This window comes from Macaca mulatta, chromosome 2 (genome assembly GCF_049350105.2).
Source record: "Macaca mulatta isolate MMU2019108-1 chromosome 2, T2T-MMU8v2.0, whole genome shotgun sequence".
NCBI lineage: Eukaryota > Metazoa > Chordata > Mammalia > Primates > Cercopithecidae > Macaca > Macaca mulatta.
Genome location: NC_133407.1, coordinates 95,332,663 through 95,351,152, shown reverse-complemented (window position 1 = coordinate 95,351,152; position 18,490 = coordinate 95,332,663). Strand labels below are relative to the sequence as shown.

Below are 18,490 nucleotides of genomic sequence, written 5' to 3'. Positions count from 1 at the left end.
AGTTTTCCATGAATGCTTAACTGTTGCTGTAGTCCCCCTGGATGCCGTGGCTCATAGAAACATATTGGTGTCGAGACCTGTACTTCCTTCTGACGTAGAAACCGTCGTTGTTTCAGGGTGATTTATAAAAGGCACAGGAACCTCTTTCTCAGTGACTTAGTAAAGTATGATGTTAAAGTAACTTTTTGGGAGTTTTAGACTTCTGGAAATTACATCCTCTGTGGTGCATCTCGTTTATCAGTCTTGTCTTATAACAAGTATTTATAAATAGACACAAAAATGATTATAAGAAAGAATAATGAACTGTAAAATATGTGAATTGTATTAATTTATATCTATCAAATAGGGTTTACTTATCATTACCTCCAGTAACATTCATTTTAAAATATTATATAAACCCTATTTTTCCATTATAAAACCAGTAAATGTTTCACTTAAAAAAACATTGTAGAAGGGTATAGAGTAAGATGTAGAAATTCTTCATATTTTAGCTTTCAGTACCACTCTCCAAAAGCAATCACGTGTTAAGTTTCTTTGCATAAATTTTCTGAGCATATACAATTTTACGTATATTTCTACGTACTCATTTTTTACACAAATAGTCATGCTATGCTTACTTGTCTACTTCTTGCTTTGTTTTTTCACTGAAAATACCTGGCCTCTGTCATATCAATGTTTCAGTCAGCCTCATTCTTTTTAATAATTGCGTGGTATTTCATTATGTGTGTGTTCCATATATATATATATATATACTTTTTTTCTTTTTTTTTTTTGAGATGGAGTTTCACTCTTGTCCCCCAGACTGGAGCACAATGGTGTGATCTTGGCTCACTGTAGTCTCCACCTCCTGGGTTCAAGTGATTATCCTGCTTCATCCTCCCAAGTAGCTGGGATTACAAGCATGCACCACCACACTCATCTAATTTTTTGTATTTTTAGTAGAGACAGGGTTTCACCATGTTGGGCAGGCTGGTCTCGAATTCCTGGCCTCAAGTAATCCACCCGCCTCGGCCTCCCAGAGTGCTGGGATTACAGGTGTGAACCACCATGCCCGGCCTACATACCATAATTTTTTGATGAGCATTTAAGTAACCAGTTTATATCTGGTTGTCGTTGAAGTTATATTGTCCTAATTGCAAACAATGAATATTCCTAGAAGTGAAATTACTGAACCAAGGAGCACGTGTTTTACATTTCCATGAGATGTTTCCAAATTACCTTCCAAAGAGCTTGCACAAATTTATACATTTTACCAATATTGTCTGAAGGTTTTTCCACACCCTCATTTACCAGTCTTTCTTTGAGGTTTGAAATGTTTAATATTCTAATAGATGAAAATTGTTGCTTTTTTAAGATATGCCTTTATTGAATGTATGTACTGAGTATTTTTTCCACAAGCCTAATAGCCATTTGAATATTTGTGTGAATCTCCTATTTTGTGTCCTTTCCCATTTTTTTCTTTTGGATCATTTGTGTCTTGCCACATTCATTTTTATGAAAGAAAAACAAATCATTTTCTAGGAGAGGCTGCCATTTAATAGATAATCCATCAGTAGTTCACAGGAATAAATACATATATTCTACACAAGGACACATGTATAAACACTCATCTACTTGGACCCCTAAAAGAAATAATAAATATGGCCACGTAGCCTAAGGAGAGAAAGAAAGTCTGTCTGGGATAGATGTGGGGACTGGCCTCACTCTTTCTACTGGTTTTCTATTGCTCTATAAAAACTGACCACAAACTTAGGAGACTCACAGTTTCCCTGGGACAGGAGTCCCACAAGGCTAAAGTCAAGGTGTTGGCTGTGTTTTCACGTGAAGCTCTGGATCCTCTTCTAAGTTCATGTGGTTGTGGCAGGACTTGGTTCCTTGCAACTATAGGACTGATTTCCCTTCCTTGCTGCCTGTCAGCTGGGAGCCACTCTCAGTTCCTATGGCTGCCCACATTCCATTCCATCTGGCCCCCTCCATCTCAAAAGTCAGCAAAGGGGAATCTCCTTTGTGTTGAATCCTTTTTGTGCTTCCAATCTCTGACCTCTAGACCCAAAACTGAGTTCATGTGATTAGGACAAGCCCAAGTGGATTACCTATCAAATGAACCGTAAAAGCCTTCCACAGCAGCCCCTAAATTAGTGTTTGATTGGAAGAGGTGTATGTGCAGTGGGGCCAGAAGTCTTGGGGACCGTCTTTAATTCTGCCCACCACATGTTCCACCTGCCTTCCTTGACAGAAGCAGACAGAACTCATACCTTTTGCCTTAGGAAATCATGGTGAAACATCCAATGCCAGAGGAAGGAGCTAGCATCCATCTAACGCCATGTACAACAAAATACATCCATATGGGTCAAAGATCTGGATGTGAGGGCCTCGCACACTGTCTCACACCTATAGTCTCAGCAGTTTGGGAAGCCAAGGCAGGAGGATTGCTTGAAAGTAGTAGTTTGAGACCAGCCTGGGTAACATAGCAAGACCTCATCTCTACCAAAAAAAAAAAAAAAAGGCATTAGCTGGGCGTAGTGGTGCACATCTGTAGCCCTAGCTACTTGGGAGGCTGAGGTGGAAGGGTTGTTGGAGCCCAGCAGTTTGAGGCTACAGTGAGCCATGATCATACCACTGTACTCACCGTACTGGGCAACAGGGCAAGACCCTATCTCTTAAAAGGAAAAAAATCTTGATGTGAGCAGAAAGCTGGAGAGAAAATCTAGGAAACCGCTTATACAACGTATACAATGTAGGGGGTGGGGACAGGGTCAGGCAGACCTTCCTTGACTAAGGATCCAAACCTGGTATTTCTGACTCCAACATCTCCCTTCTTGACCCCCACACTGTATGGCCCACCCAGAGGACAGGTCATTCACTGGCTGCCTAAAGGATTTTGAGTTCTCTAACCTTGCTGTTTCTTCTTGATACCAGTGTGATCACAGTATGTGTTTGTGAGATGCTGACCTTGGGTGTTCAATAGAACAGAATGAACTGACCAGAAACTAAGTAGGTGAGCCACTAAAGGGAAACTGTATTGATGAGCATTATTCTAACAGAATTCTAAAAGAACCCTCTCCCCTCCCTGTCTCTCTCTCTTTCACCCTCCCACCTGCTGCTGCGATTCAGGCGCATTATACATGACTTGCTTGAGACTGAAGAGATGTATATAAAAGAGATTAAAAGCATAATTGATGTAAGTAGATTGGGGGAGTGGGTATCAAGCATATATTCAAACTGCAGACATTTTGTTGTACAAAAAGACTCAAAATAGTTGCCATAAGTCTCCAGAATTCCCACCAAGGTTTCAGGTCTTAAAATATTACAAGTGTCTCCAGTAGGAATAAGAGCATTCCTGTGGTTTCTTGATCCGTGTAGCCAAATAGTTTCCAAAGAATTATGCCAGTTCACACTGATTCCAGCAATGCCCAAATAGGTTTACCATCTTCTTGCCTACAAAGGATATTATAAGTGTTCCTGATACTTTAATAAGGGAAGATTATTTCTTGTTTTTTTTTTAAGTAGCCTTTTTTCTTAAGAGTAAAAATGCATGTTTCCCCTATTTTCCTAAGGGAATAGTCTTAAGGAAAAAATTATATGTACACAATTATTTATAATCACATTTTTACAATAAAATATTAGAAGCAACCCAAATGTCCAATAAAAAGGGAATGTTTAGTAAATTATGATATATATGCTGAATAAACATTATTCAGATATTAAACAATTATTATTGGGCTGGGCGCAGTGGCTCACACCTGTAATCCCAACACTTTGGGAGGCCGAGGCAGGTGGATCGCCTGAGATCAGAAGTTCGAGACCAGCCTGGCCAACATGGTGAAACCCCGTCTCTACTGAAAATACAAAAATTAGCCATGTGTGGTGGTACATGCCTGTAATTCCAGCTACTTGGGAGTCTGAAACAGGAGAATCACTTGAACACGGGAGATGGAGGTTGCAGTGAGCCGAGACCACGCCATTGCCCTCTAGCCTGGGCAAGAAGAGCAAAACTTCGTCTCAAAAATAATAATAATCATAATAGTCATAGCAATTGTATCAGGTCACAAAACAATGGGTACATTTTCCCTTCTTTTACATTAAACCTGTGTAACACAAACATTTTTAAATGTATTTGCTCTTCCCACAAAAATGCCATTTTATTATCATTGCCATTAAGCCATCTTCTTCTGAAAGTGGGCACATGAGGAAAATGATATCCAAAGAAAGTACTCGGTACAATAGCTTTCAAGAAACAAGTGTGCTATATTCTTCAATTATTTCACTAAAGTTTTGGTTTTTGGAGTAGCTAATTCAGATGATCTCTGGTATGTTCCTGTTTGTAACACCTACCTTGTTTCCACCTCTGCAGGGATATATCACTCCAATGGATTTTATCTGGCTAAAGCATCTAATTCCAGATGTTCTTCAGAATAACAAGGACTTTCTCTTTGGGAATATTAGCGAACTTTACGAATTTCACAACAGGTATATAATAATTCATGTTATCAGAAAGAATGGAGAGTAAGAGAAGGGTGGAAATGAGACTGATGGAACTGGGGGATGAAAATGCTTAGATGTTTTCAGGTTTAAGCTAGTGGTTTGGAGTCAGTGGATTGGATTGGGGTGGGTTGGAGTGAAAGGGGAGGAGAAGCCCCACAGGATCCCTGGGGAGGAAGGGAAGAGGCATCAAAGGAGCATGCACCTGGTGTCAGACATCCATATTGTATGCAGTTGAGTGTTCCTTTGTTTATTTATTTATGCATCAGCATTTTTTGAGTACCTGTTCTATGCCAGGCACTGTGATCAGCATTGAGAATACAAAGATGACCAAGATACACATCTACATACCATTATCATAAGGGGATGCTGGGAACTAGGCTGTTAGAAAATGCTGACTGCTCAAACAAGTTGTACTTTTAACCCAGGGCTGCTTAGATACTGAGTTCTAGAGAATTGCAGGAATAAGGGACTTTGGAAATCATCTTCAAACACTTTCATGTTACACATGTGGGAATGGTAACATGTTGACTCTCTTTATTTGCTATGATGACCCCAAGATTGCACACCTAATTCACAGAGGGAGAAAAGCTGCTTGATGAATTGAACCACAGTTGTTTCCTAACCCCATCCCTCGTCCATTGGTCAGACACAAAATTAAAATGGAAACCCACTTCCGCTAATTTCCCCAGAGAAGTTATGTAGCGTCTTTGAGCCCCAGGTTTTATATTTATGAAACCCTATCTTGCAGGGTTTGGTTGAGGATTAAATGAGATATTATTTGAGGAGCACTTAGCTTATGCCTGGCTTATAGTAAGCTCTCAATGATATTAGTAATAGCAACAGCAGCAGCAACAGTTTTTATGAACGTTGTTTTCATGTAACAGGGAGCATCAGTGAGTGTATCCAGTCTGTCTATGACTAGTGCTTAGAATTACCAGAACAGCTGTGTTCTGATAATTTGAGATGATCCTGACCCGCTGTGCCTTCTAAGTAGTTCTCGTTTCTCCTCTCTTTCTCAACTAGTCCTTCTCATTCTCTTTCTTAGTTTTCTTTTTGTGAACCTAAGGCAACAGATCAAACAAATTAAAGTTGTGAGTGATTTCAGGGTAATTGTAGTAATGCCTCAGAATACAGCTTTTTCTTTCTGAATCAATGTGTAGAAGACAAGGTAAGAGCAAGAAGGCCTGGAGAACATTTTTGTAGGCACCTCTTAAAACCTTATGTGATTGTACTTAAAAAAATAATTATCTGCATGTAAAAATCAAAACATTCTTACTTGTATACTTTTATTTTTCCAGGACTTTTCTAAAAGAGTTGGAAAAGTGTGCTGAGAACCCTGAACTTCTGGCACATTGCTTTCTCAAGAGAGTAAGTCTGTGCTCCCAGTAAATAACCATGTTAAAGTCAGGCCTTACTTTTCTGTATTAAGAGGTAAGGACAAATGGAAACACCAATGGTCTAAAAACATATCTGCTTCCCCCCCACTCCAAGCTTTACTGAAATATAATTGGCAAATAAAAATCGCATATATTCAAACTATACAACTTGATGGTTTGATATACTTACACCCTGTGAAATGATTACCACAATCAAGTTAATGAATACATTCGTTACCATTGTGTGTGTGTATGTATATATATATATATAATACATATATATACATATATATATATAAAATCTAAAAAAGTTGATTTTATATCATTGAAGTAGAAGGGTGGTTTCCAGGGGCTGAAGTCTAAAGGAAGTAGGGAGATGTTGGTCACAGGGTACAAACTTGCAGTTATGAGATGAGCAAGTTCTGGAGATGTAATGCACAGCATGGCGACTATCATGGAATAATACTGCACTGTATACTTGAAATTTGCCAAGACAGTATATCTTGTATCCGCCCTTTGAATGGAAAACATGAGTTGGCCTCCCAACTTTATTTGACTTTATCCAAGGTGAGAATGAGTACAATTTGACTGAGCTCACACTGATATGCGGGAGTAACTGCAAGCCTGGCTTCCTACATAGCCCCATGAAATGGAAGGCTGGCCACCCATTGTCCCCAAAGCAGAGGTTACTCTTCTGAATGACTCAACTGTGTTTTAAAACAAGAATCATACAGTGAGATTAGAGTCCCACAATAAAGCTGTATTAATGCTCTCAAGAGGAGAAGCATTGGTGTTAAACTAAAAATCTCAGAAAATACGTTTTATTTCCATTCTATTTTTTACAACATAGAGGATGATTAGAAAATTTTAAATCTACAACCTCTTTTAGGCTTAGTACTCAATTTGTGAATGTCTTGGCCTACAACATACCTCCAACTACCCCTTCTTCCCACCTCCCATACTTCTTCCTTCTTTCCCTGTTTCTCCATCCTGTTTTGGGCAACAAATAGGCTGTCTGGGCCAGTGGGAGCTGCCACAGAGAAATGTTTCACCCAACACCATTCCCCACCAAGTGCTTTCTAGGACGCGACCATAGAGATGATCCTGATGCCCCGTGCCTTCTAAATGGTTCTCGTTTCTCCTCTCTTTCTCAACTAGTCCTTCTCATTCTCTTTCTTATTTTTCTTTTTGTGAACTCAAGGCAACAGATCAAACAACTTAAAGTTGTAAGCAACTCATATTATGACTGAGGCTGAGAGCAATACTTATGATAACTGGAAGAAAACAAAGCCCCCAGGTTTCAAGATATTTGACATTAATGGAGAGAAGGAATCTTCAATGCTCAGAGCCCTTTGGTGGCCCCATATGGCTTTCCATGTCACCTCATCATAGGTGTTAAGCTCTGAGTAACTGTTCTAGCTCCTTAATCGGTCTGAACATTTTTCAAGGGCCATCTGTCTTAAGTGTGTGTGTCATTTTTTTCCTGGAGGGAATAGCAAAGGACGGTTGCTGTAGTTCTTATGCTTAAAGTGACCACTTACAACCTCTTGGGACAAAGCAAGAGCTATAGAAATGGAAGTCATTCACCATAGCGATGTATTTGGGAGTCGAACAGGCATCATTGAAGCTGCGAGGGAAGAAATCATCTGTGTTGGCATATGATGGAAGTCCAGAGTTGGGCTGAGCAGGACAGGGACACAGACTTCGGCAAGGAGGTGGCTGCATGGGCTTCTCCAGCAGAGTGGCATGGGATCTGTGGCCAGCACAGCCGCTGTGGGCCAGGCTCCCTGATAGAGCAAGTGAAGCTGGCAGGCTGACTCCAGAGGCTTGAAGTGTGCTCTCTCTCTGGGATATTGGCAGATGTGTGCCTACCTCTCAGCGTCTTTGATACCATGAGAATACAGGTTGAGCAGCACCTTGAGTCCTCCTTGCTCTCCAGCTCCGAAACAGTCACATAACATTTCCTGTCTCAGAGTCTTGTGCTGCAGGTTGAAAGTGATGTTTGAGGCAGAGCCTGTCACTTTGAGGGTTGCCCAAATCACTGAGATCCATATTGGTTGCCCAATCTACCACATCTCCCCTCTGGCATGTTTCCATCTTTTGGTTGTTTCTTGGGCTTCTTTGTAGGGTTGGTGTCACGATGACCACAAGGAACGGGTGGGGAGAGAAAAGAGGGGGCCATTAACCACCAGCCTCTTTTCTGTCAGTTTTACTACTCATTGCAGACCTGTTGTGGGGAGATGTCGATGTCCTGGACAAAGGGCAGGAAAAGAATGATAAAGATAAAAACCAATTCCTGTTTGTGAGTCTACTTATGTATTTACCAATAGCCCTTGTAGATGTTCCCAGAGCACTCTGTGCCCATCTATGTCCAGTAGTTATGGTTGTTTATAGCCTTCTGTTTCTCTCTCCATCACACACGCATCCCAACATAAGATTACTTACTGTGCACCCCCAATTCCTTACACATTAGAGTACTCTGGCTTGTTGAATGAATGAATAAACTGTGTTATCCTGTCCACTTACTGAAAAATGCTACCTGATTAATTTGTTCTAATTTTTTCCCACCTAGAAAGAAGATCTTCAGATATATTTTAAATACCATAAGAATCTGCCCCGAGCTAGGGCAATCTGGCAAGAGTGTCAAGACTGCGCCTACTTTGGGGTAATGTTGAGAAGACAGAGTCTCCCACAGATTGTTCCTGGAAAATGTTTCTATGCATCAAGTTGTTAAAGAAATCAAAAGTGGGACTAGGGAGAGGAATTAGACATTGGGATTTATGTTTACTTAAATTGTCCCATACTTTGAAATTACACATGAAAAGTTTCGACACAGTCTTTGGTCTCTATGGGATAGGCCTGTGAGGAGCACCTATATCTGGTGAGAAAACCAGTGTCTTCTTCTAGGATGGGTTTTTAAAATGAAACTAAGTCAAAAATATCACACTTTGGGCTACCTGGAATGATATCTACAAACCATCTGTATCCTTCAGGCTCCAGATGGCCTGAATAGACTCTGGCGGCCCCCAGCTTGAAGACAGGCAGCCTTCTTTTCAGAAGGACTTGAAATGCCCCACTGTTTTCTAGTGAACTTGCTTTCTAAAAGAAATAAATGGTTCTGCTTCCCTAGATGCCTGTAAAAATCTTAGCCAAACCGTCCTCTTTCCTCTTTCTCTTATTTCACGCACTGTTCCTAGGGGACAGAACAACCCCACAGCCTTATGGAGCTGCTCGACAGCTGCCCCTATTGTCCAGGAAAAGCAATTCTGTGTTTTGTACCTAAATGCTGCCACTTTTATTCTGTGTGTATTGTTTGTTTTATGTTGTTTCTATTTGGCTTTTAAAGGTATGCCAGCGCCAACTGGATCACAATCTCCCTCTTTTTAAGTATCTTAAAGGACCAAGCCAGAGACTTATAAAATACCAGATGCTGTTGAAGGTAAAATCAATGAGACTTCCATTGTGGGAAACCAGGCGCCTGCACTATGGTGCCCTTGTCGTTATGCATGTAGAGCTGTGCCTTTGTCTTCTAAGGCTGAAGATGTGTCCATCCTGCCGGCTTTTTCTTTTCCTCCAACTCTAAATCAGCCCTCTTCAAGGTGGAGTAAGACCAAAGAATCATAGAGTTGGAGGGCACCTGAGGGCCTCACTAGTCTAATGTGTAGCTCAGGGCATGAATCACTAAGGAGCCTGGCTTAGGGGAGGAGAGCTCTTTGGGAGCGAGAGTGTGATTTTCCACAAAGTTACTGTTTTATGGGCATTTTAACTTATGGAAGGGAGAAGACAAAACTGAAGTCTTCTCTCCTTTTGCAGCGCTGACCTCCATTCTTAGATTTAGGATCTTACCCTGAGAGCAGCCTAACAGAATGAACTTTGCTATATCTGAACCCTGAACCCCTAAGTGGTTCTGTCTCTCTCTGTCTCTCTGACCTTTGCCCCTCCTTAGTGATAAGTCATTGACACTAGCACATCTGCAGGCAAGCATTCTCAGACACCCCAAACAGGATTTGAGGGCCTATCATGGCTGGTTTTCCATGTGTGAGCTTGAGGGAAAGGTTTGGGCCACCGCGGTACGTTGTCTGTTGAATTAACCTCTATGAGGCATTTAGGTAGCTCTTGCCCAGTGGCCACTGTCTCTTAATAAAAAAAAACAAACAAAAACAAGCACCTACTGTTTACTGGGTGCTTCCCCACGTGTATTTCTTTTTTTGTTTTGTTTTGTTTTGTTTTGAGATAGAGTGTGACTCTGCCCAGGCTGGAGTACAGTGGCGCAATCTCAGCTCACTGCAACCTCTGCCTCCCAGGTTCAAGCAATTCTCCTGCCTCAGCCTCCCGAGTAGCTGGGATTACAGGCATGCCACCATGCCTGGCTAATTTTTGTATTTTTAGTAGAGACAGAGTTTCATCATGTTGGTCAGGCTGGTCTTGAACTCCTGACCTTGTGATCCACCCACCTCAGCCTCCCAAAGTGCTGGGATTACAGTATTTCTTTTTTTTTTCTTTTTTTTTTTTTTGAGACGGAGTCTTGCTCTGTAGCCCAGGCTGGAGTGCAGTGGCCGGATCTCAGCTCACTGCAAGCTCCGCCTCCCGGGTTCACGCCATTCTCCTGCCTCAGCCTCCCGAGTAGCTGGGACTACAGGCACTGCCACCTCGCCCAGCTATTTTTTGTATTTCTTAGTAGAGACGGGGTTTCACCGTGTTAGCCAGGATGGTCTCGATCTCCTGACCTCGTGATCCGCCCATCTCGGCCTCCCAAAGTGCTGGGATTACAGGCTTGAGCCACCGCGCCCGGCCGGATTACAGTATTTCTTATTTAATCCCCACAATCAGACATACCAGCCATGCTCTGGACTGTGAAAAAACTGAGGCTCAGGAAGGTTAAGCTCATTGCCCAACAATCTCCCCTCGGAAAAAGTTACCCCTTTCAGGCCAGACATGATGACACACACCTGTAGTCCCAGCTACTTGCGAGGCAGAGGCAGGAGCATCCCTGAGTCCAGGAGTTCAAGGCTAACCTGGGCAACATAGCGAGACCTCATCTGTAAAAATAATTTAAGGCCCAGTGTGGTGGCTCACACCTGTAATCCTAGCACTTTGGGAGGCCAAGGTGCGCAGATCATGAGGTCAGGAGATCGAGACCATCCTGGCTAACAAGGTGAAATCCCGTCTCTACTAAAAATAAAAAAAATTAGCCAGGCGTGGTGGTGGGTGCCTGTAGTCCCAGCTACTCGGGAGGCTGAGGCAGGAGAATTGCGTGAACCTGGGAGGCGGAGCTTGCAGTGAGCCGAGATTGTGCCACTGCACTCCAGCCTAGGCAACAGAGCAACATTCTGTCTCAAAAAAAAAAAATTTTTTTTCAAAGTTACTCGTTTCAAGCTTTCCATTAGCAGTTTTAGCCTCAGCATACTCTGCCATTTGTCAGTTATGAGACCTTGACCTCTTGGGCCTTAGTTTTCCTCTATGTAAAATGAGGGTACTAGAACCTCCTCTGTAAGATCGTTATGAAGCAGATGATTAGCACATGCGGAGGGCTTGGCACAGCCCAGGAAGCTCTGCATGATGCGTAGCTGTTATCTTAGACACCGAGACTGTCACACCACCATAGAAATGAGGATAATGATCTGCTTCCTTCAGCCAGCAGCACCTCGGAGCATGTTTGACACAGCACTCACTCAAGGCTTCATGCTCCTCTGCATGTCCCATTGTCACTGTCATTCCTATTCTAGAAGTCCAACCTCTGGGCCCAGTGAGGAGTGAGCAGGATGTAAGTGATGGTCCTCCCTCCTTCAGCCTAGGCTCCAGCTTTCCCACAGAGGTGACATTTACACACGAGCTAGGTTCGTACCAGACGCAGAGGGCTGTGGGACATCGTCACTGGAAACACAGACTCGAGAGTTTAACAACCTGGGTCTGAATCCAGGCTCTGACCCTTCCAGGATGCGTGAACTCAGGCAAGTTACTTAACCTCTCTCAGCCTCAGATTTCTCACCCGTAGAATTAAGATAATAATAGTATTTTCCTGGAATGCTTGTTGGGAGCATTAAATGAGACAATACAGGTTAAAACACTTAGAAGGTTTTGTTAGCTGCCTTTCACTGAAGAAACAAGAGATAGAATTACTACAACATATTTCGCAGGGGGTCTGTGAGGAATTGTGGGGGCTACCCAAGGCAGACCAGAGCAGCGTCCCCACAGCTAAGCTTGCTGGTGCCTGTGAAACCAGCTCAGGCCATCGCATGCCTGCAAAGAAAGGAAAGACCTTGTAGTCCTGTCTAGGACCTTCTCTATCCCCAGGGGCGGAGCTTATTTTGCTTCTGCCACATATGAGCTGGCTTGACAGAGCATGAATGTTGGACTGATTGCTTTAGAAAGGATCATGGGGTCTTGGGGAGAGGGTGATCAGTGATAGCTTATACCATTAAAGACAAAGACTCATGAAACGTTGGGGAAAACGTGAACAAAATATGTAACAGATGGTCAGTATGCTTAATGAATCATGTGCTCTTGGAAATTATAATAAAAAGATGTGCAAAGGACATAGCAGTTTGCATAATAAACACCGCTAGTAGCAAACATTTTTTTAAAAAGTTCTACACCTCTAGTTATCTAAGGAAGTCAAAATAAAACAACAGTGAGGTAGGATTTCTCTTTTCATTCAATTGTTAAAGATTTTTTATTAAATGGTACTACCCCTTGTAGGCTAGGAGCTGGTGAGACAAGCTTTCCTATATAGCTGGCAGGAAAACAGTCCTTCTGTGAAGAACTTGGAAATATGCCTCAAAACTATTAACATTTACAATTCCACTCTAGGAATTTAGCTTTAAGAAAAATGCACAAAAGTTATTATCATTATTATAGTAAAAAATATTGTTAAACCTAAATGTTTAATGATAAGGGGGACTATAATTCGATTATGGTTTATCTATAAAATATAACACGCTACCACAATCAAAGCCCATGTTTTAGAAAAATATAAGGGGAAAATATTCATGAGATATTGTTGAATGAGAAAAAGCAGTCTACAAAATAGGGTGTACAATATGATTCTAGGTTTGTGGAAAGAACCCTGTGCCAAATACATCATTTATTCTTTCCCTCTTACACATTTACACACGTTCTCAGTCAGCTTAGCACTGGTGACAGATAGTTTGCACAGTAGATTTTGTTGACAATCTACATTTTGATGGCAATCTACGTTTTAATTTTCAACAAGACTTTTGGGTTAATGCAGGGTCTGCTGGATTTCGAGTCTCCAGAAGATATGGAGCTAGACCCAGGTGAACTAGGAGGCTCGGCTAAGGTACTGGATATTAAATATTACATTTATATAACTGATTGTTAATGGTGTTTGTCTATGGGTCAGAAGATTTACAGCAATTTTACTTGGTGATCTTTATTGTCTAGATTTCCTAAAACTGTATGTATCCTATAACTCATAGTCAAGAAAAAAATCAAAGGCAATTTTAAAGTAGGGATTTGCAGCCCAAAGGGAAGTGGTAATGTATTTTCTTCCTTCCACATAATTTTTTTTTTTTTCAGACAGAATCTCACTCTGTTGCCCAGGCTGGAGTGCAATGGTGCAATCTTGACTCACTGCAACCTCCACCTCCCGGGTTCAAGTGATTCTCCTGCCTCAGCCTCCCAAGTAGCTGGGATTACAGGTGCCCACCACCATGCCCAGCTAATTTTTTTATTTTTAGTAGAGACGGAGTTTCACCATGTTAGCCAGACTGGTCTCTAACTCTTGACTTCAGGTGATCCACCCGCCTCGGCCTCCAAAGTGCTGGGATTACAGGCGTGAGCCACTGCGCCCAGCCAAAAAAAATTTTAATGGGAACAAAATTAAGCAAATACGTAAAATGCATACATAAAAGACTGGAAGTAAATAAATATGATAAAATGTCTGCTATGGTTTTCCTGAATGGTAGGATTATGTTTTCTTCTTTGTACCTCTTAGTGTATCTAATTTGTATGTGTTATGTCTTGTTCTCCTCTCTCTCTCTCTGTGTGTGTGTGTGTGTGTGTGTGTGTGTGAACTCTAAGAATCTGCCAAAGTTCCCTTAGAAGAAATGGTGACTGTGACCACATCAGGTTGGAAAGAAATCTGTGGTTTAGCAGTGGGGTTTCTCTTCCATTTTCTATAGAATATTCTAGTTTTAGCAATAAACACTTAAGACATGTCTCATGGGTCAGTCATTTGCATGCCCTTTCTGCTCAGAATGGATGACAAGGACCCCTTGAAAACAGAAGCAGCTCAGGACACAGGTAGTATTTTTACAGCCGGGAGCAAGAGGAGCTACCCCTAGTTAGAGGAGTTTAATAATGTTTTCGAGGATTTTTCTGAAACCTATATTATATAATTCAAAACCCTAGCCACCTCATGTTTTGTGAAGAAGGGTTAGTGGAAGGAAGGAGGATAGGAGCATGTGAGGATCTGAAAGGAAACTGAGCATTCAGTGTTAGGTAAGGAGAAAGATGCCTGGTATAAGAACTTTTTTAAAAAATTTGTTTATTTGTTTATTTTTTTGAGACAGAGTCTCACTCTGTCACCCAGGCTAGAGTGCAATGGCATGGTCTCAGCTCACTGCAGAGGTGGAGACCTCCCGGGTTCAAGCTATTATCCTGCCTCAGCCTCCTGAGTAGCTGGGATTACAGGCACCCGCCACTACACCTGGATAATTTTTGTATTTTTAGTAGAGATGGGATTTCATGACGTTGGCCAGGCTGGTCTTGAACTCCTGACCTCGTGATCCACCACTCTCGGCCTCCCAAAGTGCTGGGATTACAGGCATGAGCCACTGCGCCCTGCCAAGAACTCTTAATCCCTTATTGATGATGTTAAAATAAATTCAGGTGAGAGTCTGTAGTCTTACCAAGAAGTGAAGCTTCTTTATTATGAATGAGAAGCGACGAATCCATGGTACGTTGTTCAGAGGCAGCAGCATGATCTGTTCCATTCACCAGCCCTGTCACTCATGTCTCTCATCCAAAGATGCAAAAACCCAGTGCTTCTCCATAGATTGAGAAAATATTAAACCCTTTGACTACATTGTGCTGTAGAGCACAAAAGGAGTCAGGGCTAGTTGGGGAGCAGCAAAGGGGCTAGCTGTTCTTTGTTGTAGAAATTGAGATGTTAAAAAAATACACTGAATAAACCAAAAAATTTTTTATGTGTATTTACCAGGTAACAGATAAATACAGCATGTCAGTAGCAGGGAGATAAAATACCGCAAACCCATGCAAAAGCCTTTTGAGCTGAAACAATCATCCCAATCACATCCTAAATGTCACTGTGGTTATAATTGGAACATTGATCTCTTTAATTAGTTACTGCTTTTCCGCTGAATGCTGAGTCTCTATGTTTGGGAGGTACAGAGCGCTGGCTTATCTCTTTGGCATCTGTAACGGGGTGCAGTATGGGGAGGGCCAGGGACAGTGGAGGAAGGAAGAACAGAGTCGGGGGAGATTCAGTGTACCAATCTGTAAGAGGGTGCAATATGGGGAGGGCCAGGGACAGTGGAGGAAGGAAGAACAGAGTCGGGGGAGATTCATTGTGCAAATATGATGTTATGGCTTTTACATGTAAATCATTAGTAAATTTTCACATAGCAGCCTCTGTGGAGTTCTTTGTCTCTATAGGAGTTTACAAATGTCCTCCTCTGGGATGATTTTAAGTATAATTTTACCCATAGGAATAAAGCTTTTACATTAAATACAGGAATATGATACTCAGATTGTACTCTTTTTATTTGTCTTTTTTTTTTTTTTTTTTTTTTTGTGAGACAAGGTCTCACTTAGTTGCCCAGGCTGGAGTACACTGGTGCAATCTTGGCTCTCTGCAAACTCTGCCTCCCGGGTTCAAGCAATTCTCCTGCCTCAGCCTCCTGAGTAGCTGGGATTATAGGCACGCACCACCACACCCAGCCAATTTTTTTTAATTTTCTTTTTCTTATTTTTTTTTTTTATTTTGAGACAGGGTTTCACTCTTGTTACCCAGGCTGGAGTGCAATGGTACAATCTGGGCTCACTGCAACCTCTGCCTCCTGGGTTCAGGCAGTTCTCCTGTCTCAGCCTCCCAAGTAGCTGGGATTACAGGTGCCCGCCACCACACTAAGCTAATTTTCGTATTTTTAGTAGAGATGGAGTTTCACCATGTTGGCCAGGCTGGTCTCAAACTCCTGACCTCAAGTGCTCTGACTGTCTCAGTCTCCCAAAGTGCTGGATTACAGGCGTGAGCCACTGTGCCCGGCCATATGGTTTTTTTGTTTTTTTTTTTTTTTCATTTAGCCCAAGGGAATAGGGGTATAAAAGAGAGAGGAACCTATTTAAAAGGAGCTAGGTTTTTCCATGCTTTAAAAAAGCTGAATTCTGGCCAGGCACAGTGGCTCATGCCTGTAATTCCAGCACTTTGGGAGGCCAAGAGGGGCGGATCACCTGAGGTTAGGAGTTCGAGACCAGCCTGGTCAACATGGCAAAACTCTGTCTCTACTAAAAATACAAAAATTAGCCAGGCATGGTGGTGCTCACCTGTAATCCCAGCTACTCGAGAGGCTGAGACAGGAGAATTGCTTGAACCCAGGAGGCAGAGGTTGCAGTGAGCCAAGTTCGTGCCTCTGCACTCCAGCCTGGGCAACAGAGTGAAACTCTCTCTCAAAAAAAAAAAAAAAAAAAAAAAAAAAAAAAAAAAAAAAAAAAAAAAGCTGAGTTCTATATGTTTCTTATGTAGCAGGAATATAATTTCCATGATTTATGAACTCCATTCTTCACTAGTACAATGCACAGAAGTAGATGATTTTACTTGTCTCTATATCATATACCTAAACCACAAGCATCTTTAGCCACCATGCTTTGGGAGCAGGGAGACAGATCAATATCCACCATTCTCAGTCAGGGTTGGCTGGATCCCCGGCTCCTCATCTCTGTCCTGTTTTCCTTCTTTGCTTTCCAGATTGTATACTTTTGATTTCCAACAAGGCATTTGTTTTCCACAGGATGGGCCAAAGAGAACCAAGGCTTCAGCATTCTCAGCTGAACTACAACAAGCTTTGGCAGTGATAGAGGATTTGATCAAGTCCTGTGAGTTGGCTGTGGACCTAGCAGCAGTGACTGAATGTCCGGTATGTTCCATAGCAGCGTTAGAGCATCTCACACAAAAGGCAGGTGCAATACTACACAGCAAGGAAATGCTCTGGCAAAGTCAGAGAGATCGTCTATGGTAAAGAAATTGAACTCTGAGGAAAGTCACCTAAATCGCTTAGTAAACCCAGGCTACGAGATTCCAAGCAGTCCCTTGGCATCTTCAGGAATCTTGGGTTTATTCCTCAGGGTTCTGAATGTGGGATTGACCCACTGTCTGGACAAACCAGAAAGTCAAGGGCCATAACATAAATGGGCAGAGGAAAAGTCCTGGAGGAGCAATTGATTTTCTAACTTGTGGCATTGTTAAAATAGTGAAAGATTTGTCTTCTTGTTTCAGAGTTTCTCTGAGAAAAGTATTTTGGAAACAGGTCCTATATTCTTGCCCCAATTTTATATCACAGATCCCAGAAGAGGCCCCAAAAATATACAGTGTACATGCCTTAATCCAAATGGTCTAATGAAAACCCAAGAGATGCATTTAGAGGCCAACACTGGGGAGCTGAGCTCCAGCATCAGTGTTAATCTGGAGCAGGCTGGTTCCAGGCATTCCAGGCAAAACATCCCCTATAACTGTACGATCTCTTTGAGACTGGAGCATAGTTAATATTCGACTTGTTTTGTTTTTTACTTTGAAGTACTCTAGATTTTGATTCAGATGTATTTGTTTTATTTCACTGTCATAATAAATTACCGTAAGTTTGGTGGCTTAGAGCAGCATAAATTCATTATTATTATTATTTTGAAGTTCCAGGGTCAGAAGTTCAACACAGTCTCATGGGCTAAAATTAAGGTGTTTCCTTTCCTTTGTGGAGACTAGCATCTGTCTCATTGAGTTTTCCAGCTTAAAAAGGCCACCCACGCTCCGTGGCTCATGGCTTCATAGCCAGCAATGGCAGGCAGGTTGAGTTCTTCTTTTTTTTTTTTGAGACAGAGTCTTGCTCTGTCGCCCAGGCTGGAGTGCAATGGCACAATCTTGACTCACTGCAACCTCTGCCCACCAGGTTCAAGCGATTCTCCTGCCCCAGCCTCCTGAGTAGCTGGGATTACAGGCGCCCATCACCATGCCCAGCTAATTTTTGTGTGTGTGTGTGTATTTTTAGTAGAAACGGGACTTCTCCATGTTGGTCAACCTGGTCTCGAACTCCTGACCTCATGTTCCACCTGTCTCCACCTCCCAAAGTGCTGGAATTACAGGCAAGAGCCACTGTGCCAGGCCAAGTTCTTCTTACATCACATCTCTGTGACCCCTTCTTCTGCTTTTTTGTCACTTGTGATTATATTATACTTTTTCCTTTTTTTTTCTTTTCATTTTTGTCTGGTTTTGAACATACCATGTATGAGGTCTTGGTAGAGGAAATGACTTTTCTTTCCTTGTCATAAGTCAAACCATGAAAGTTATTAAGGTCCGAAAAATGAGATGTTTTTACTTCCCATGCTGGTATTTCTTGGGCCTGGATCTCAGAAACTTAGCCCCACAAACCCTGTGATCC

General features: G+C 42.0%; 1 protein-coding gene across 4 annotated transcripts in view; it reads left to right on the top strand.

Moving 5' to 3' along the window:
• MCF2L2 (MCF.2 cell line derived transforming sequence-like 2) overlaps positions 1 to 18,490 on the top strand; it is a 253,443-nt gene that overhangs the window by 198,713 nt on the left and 36,240 nt on the right. For all 4 annotated transcript variants that reach the window (XR_013413675.1, XR_013413674.1, XM_028843884.2 and 1 more), the window contains 7 exons: positions 3,115 to 3,181; positions 4,355 to 4,470; positions 5,784 to 5,853; positions 8,434 to 8,526; positions 9,208 to 9,300; positions 13,093 to 13,161; positions 16,853 to 16,978. Coding sequence is in view for 2 of the 4 variants with exons in the window: in XM_028843884.2 (XP_028699717.2) it covers positions 3,115 to 3,181; positions 4,355 to 4,470; positions 5,784 to 5,853; positions 8,434 to 8,526; positions 9,208 to 9,300; positions 13,093 to 13,161; positions 16,853 to 16,978 (634 nt within the window). In the remaining 2 variants the exon portion in view is untranslated. The remainder of the gene's footprint in view (positions 1 to 3,114; positions 3,182 to 4,354; positions 4,471 to 5,783; positions 5,854 to 8,433; positions 8,527 to 9,207; positions 9,301 to 13,092; positions 13,162 to 16,852; positions 16,979 to 18,490) is intronic.